Genomic DNA, 3990 nt, shown 5'->3' on the forward strand with positions numbered 1-3990 from the left:
CTTGCAGTTGGTTGGTGGTAGTGGTGTCGATAATGCTGCTGCTGCTGCTGTGGCTGCTGCTGCGGCTGCTGCGGCTGCTGCTGCGGCTGCTGCGGCTGCTGCGGCGGCTGCTGCGGCTGCTGCTGCATGTCGGACCTGCCACCGTTGTTGATGTACTCAATCTGTACCGTCTGTTGATGTGCCCAAACTGTTCCTTCTCTTGGTTGGTGGGTGATGATGTCGATGGACATGTTTGCCGTTCTTGTTGCAAGTGCCATTTGCAAATGTTGCCGTTTATCTCTGGATGTTGCTGATACTCTTGCCGTTTCTCCCGCTGTTGCCGGTAATATTCGCACTGTTTCTCCCGCTGTTGCTGCTAATATTCGCACTGTTTCTCCCGCTGTTGCTGCTAATATTCGCACTGTTTCTCCCGCTGTTGCTGCTAATATTCACATTGTTTCTCCTGCTGTTGCCGGTAATATTCGTGCTGTTTCTCCCGCTGTTGCTGCTAATATTCGCTCTGTTTCTCCCGCTGTTGCCGGTAATATTCGCACTGTTTCTCCCGCTGTTGCTGCTAATATTCACATTGTTTCTCCTGCTGTTGCCGGTAATATTCGTGCTGTTTCTCCCGCTGTTGCTGCTAATATTCGCACTGTTTCTCCCGCTGTTGCCGGTAATATTCGCGGTTTCTCCTACTATATAGACCGTTCTCTCGATCTGCCGCTCCGTTAAAAACGTAACTGTTTTGCTTAACCGGTAACGTACGAACCCAAGCATCCCGCCTAACATATAGAGGCCGATGCATAGAAAACGTCAGAATTACGGTGCTTTATTTTTCACCAAGTGGCCGCATTTTTAACGGATTGGTCGATTCACACGTTTCTAGCTGTTGCTTACCAGTACGACTTTGTTCCGTGGGTACTGTAGGTGTTTCGTGGGTGTTGTAGGTGTTTCGTGGGTGTTGTAGGTGTTACATGGGTGTTGAAAGTGTTCCATAGGTGCTGTAGGTGTTCTGTAGGTGTTGATGATGCGGTATATGGTCTCCATATAATGATTTTTTTGTAAATTACAGATAAATATAACCTCTAAATCTAAATAATACATAATAATTGCAATGATCAAACGTTATTGTTATGACTTGGAGATAAATATATTACTGTAATTGTGAAAGTTTGACTGTAATTGAACACTCGTGTACGAATAACGTTTTAGAATTGTGTTGATGTCTTCCCGTATCCCCTGTGGCAGTAGAGCTGTTAACGGGGCCAATCAAATGGCGTTGTTAGTGTGGTATTGTGAGAAGAAGGGGGGGGGGGGAGGCAAGGCTTGTGTGTTCCGTCACCTTGGCTGTTGGGGGCGCTGTTCCTGCCGCTGTTTTGACCAAGGCGTACATAGGATAATGCTCCGCAGAGTTCATGTATACACATATATGACATGTGTAAGCTTTGTAAAGTCCCTCGCCCGCCCCCCTAAGCTTAGCTCGGCTCCATTTTCTACTGGTGATGCCATTCCTGTTGTTTGGGCTTACGACCTATTAACCTCGGGGTGGTTAATAGGTCGCTGCAATAGTTTCCTGGCCAACTAGCGTGTATTCTTATAGTCCTGAACTATCCTTAGTACTACAGTAAACTCTGTGTATCCACCCGGAGGAACAGAAGGTAAACCACTTTTGTTAAATGCAATCCCTCCTCAAAGCGTAGCTATTTACCAACTATTACGCTATTTCATTTTATTAAAATATTTAGATACATCCACATTTATGGCGGTACGCTAGGGGCCTACACTATGCCAAGATGCAAACATAATCCACATCTAGCAGGAGGGTTAGTCACCGAGGGCCGCGTGGTCACTAGTCGGCACGGGTAAACTGTTAGATGCATCATGAGGAACACGAGAGTAGATAGAGTGTGTGAAACTTCCTCCAGGTGTGAGTGGAGAAGCTTGTCAACACACTCTACGGTCACCACAACCCACGTTTCACAACCTCTGTTTGGCTCGCTCTCTCAGGCGCGCGCGCACACACACACACACACACACACACACACACACACACACACACACACACACACACACACACACACACACACACACACACACACACACACACACACACACACACACACAAACACACACACACACACACACACACACACACACACACACACACACACACACACACACACACACACACACACACACACACACACACACACACACACAGGGGAGACCACCTTGACACCTGCTCATCAATAATGTGTAGAGACGATCACAGGAGCGCGAGGGACCAGTTCCTAATGGAACAGTTGTTGAAGACGCACTCTCCCTACAGGCAGCTGCTCCACAGGGAGCTGCTCCACAGGCAGCTTCTCCACGGGCAGCTGCTCCACAGGCAGCTGCTCCACAGGCAGCTGCTCCACAGGCAGCTGCTCCACAGGCAGCTTCTCCACAGGCAGCTGCTCCACAGGCAGCTTCTCCACAGGCAGCTGCTCCACAGGCAGCTGCTCCACAGGCAGCTGCTCCACAGGCAGCTGCTCCACAGGCAGCTGCTCCACAGGCAGCTGCTCCACAGGCAGCTGCTCCACAGGCAGCAGCTCCACAGGCAGCTGCTCCACAGGCAGCTGCTCCACAGGCAGCTCCACAGGCAGCTGCTCCACAGGCAGCTGCTCCACAGGCAGCTGCTCCACAGGCAGCTTCTCCACGGGCAGCTTCTCCACGGGCAGCTGCTCCTCAGGCAGCTGCTCCACAGGCAGCTGTTCTACAGGCAGCTGCTCCACAGGCAGCTGCTCCACAGGCAGCTTCTACACGGGCAGCTGCTCCTCAGGCAGCTGCTCCACAGGCAGCTGTTCTACAGGCAGCTGCTCCACAGGCAGCTGCTCCACAGGCAGCTTCTCCACGGGCAGCTGCTCCACAGGCAGCTGCTCCACAGGCAGCTGCTCCACAGGCAGCTGCTCCACAGGCAGCTGCTCCACAGACAACTGCTCCACAGGCACCTGCTCCACTGGCAGCTCCACGGGCAGCTGCTCCACAGGCAGCTGCTCCACAGGCAGCTGCTCCACAGGCAACTGCTCCACAGGCAGCTGCTCCACAGGCAGCTGCTCCACAGGCTCCTCTGCCTGTAGACACACAACCACCGCCACGCAACAAACCCTCCCCACAAACCCTTACAAAACTCTATTGCTATAAATCTAATCTAATTTACACTCTGATCTGCAGTATACATAGGCTGTAGTCCCCATTTATACATGTTCACCTCACCTACAGCATACGACCACCTCTCGTAGCCAGAAATATCACTAATTAAGCATTTTGATACAAAATTCACTATAAAAAAATATCAAATACCAAAGAGATGATGCTCTTGAAGACTGACTCAAAATGCGTCTTTTCTAGCGCTGAAAACCAGTCTCTAGGAGGGTAAAAAACTCCGAGCTTCTGCTGTCTAAAAATGGCAACACTGTTAAAGAAGATAAACAAAACCTTTTTGTAAAAAAACCCACAAGAATAGACAATACAATTATTTTATACATTTCAAAGGACAGTATTCATTCGTAGCTATAGTGCTCTCGTCTCCATTCTGTCTCTCTGTCTCTGTCTCTGTCTCTCTCTCTCTCTCTCTCTCTCTCTCTCTCTGGAGGAGCCGAGCAGCGTCTGAGCCACAAAAGGTAGGCCAAGAGCTTGGGTAGGACAGGCGTCAAGACAGCAAGGGACCGGGAACACCCGTCATGAAATATTCCCATCAACACGCTGCTTGGGTCCCATCACTCACACCTCCTGGGAGACGGGGCTCTCTGTCTCATTCAGTCCTGCTGGTCCAGTCAGTCCTGTCAGTCCTCCGTCAGTCCTGTCAGCCCTCCGTCAGTCCTGTCAGTCCTCCGTCAGTCCTGTCAGCCCTCCGTCAGTCCTGTCAGTCCTCCGTCAGTCCAGTCAGCCTTCCGTCAGTCCTGTCAGCCCTCCGTCAGTCCTGTCAGTCCTCCGTCAGTCCAGTCAGCCTTCCGTCAGTCCTGTCAGCCC

At 51.1% G+C, this 3990-nt stretch overlaps 1 protein-coding gene across 1 annotated transcript; it reads left to right on the forward strand.

Annotated features, from left to right (window-relative positions):
• The first annotated feature begins 228 nt into the window (after positions 1–228).
• LOC138372786 (skin secretory protein xP2-like) lies at positions 229–3208 on the forward strand. Its single transcript, XM_069338439.1, has 3 exons — positions 229–652; positions 947–1011; positions 2240–3208. Exons 1-3 carry the CDS (start codon positions 229–231, stop codon positions 3206–3208), a joined length of 1458 nt encoding a protein of 485 aa, XP_069194540.1.
• Positions 3209–3990: the final 782 nt, after the last annotated feature.

Source organism: Procambarus clarkii, chromosome 40 (assembly GCF_040958095.1).
Source record: "Procambarus clarkii isolate CNS0578487 chromosome 40, FALCON_Pclarkii_2.0, whole genome shotgun sequence".
NCBI lineage: Eukaryota > Metazoa > Arthropoda > Malacostraca > Decapoda > Cambaridae > Procambarus > Procambarus clarkii.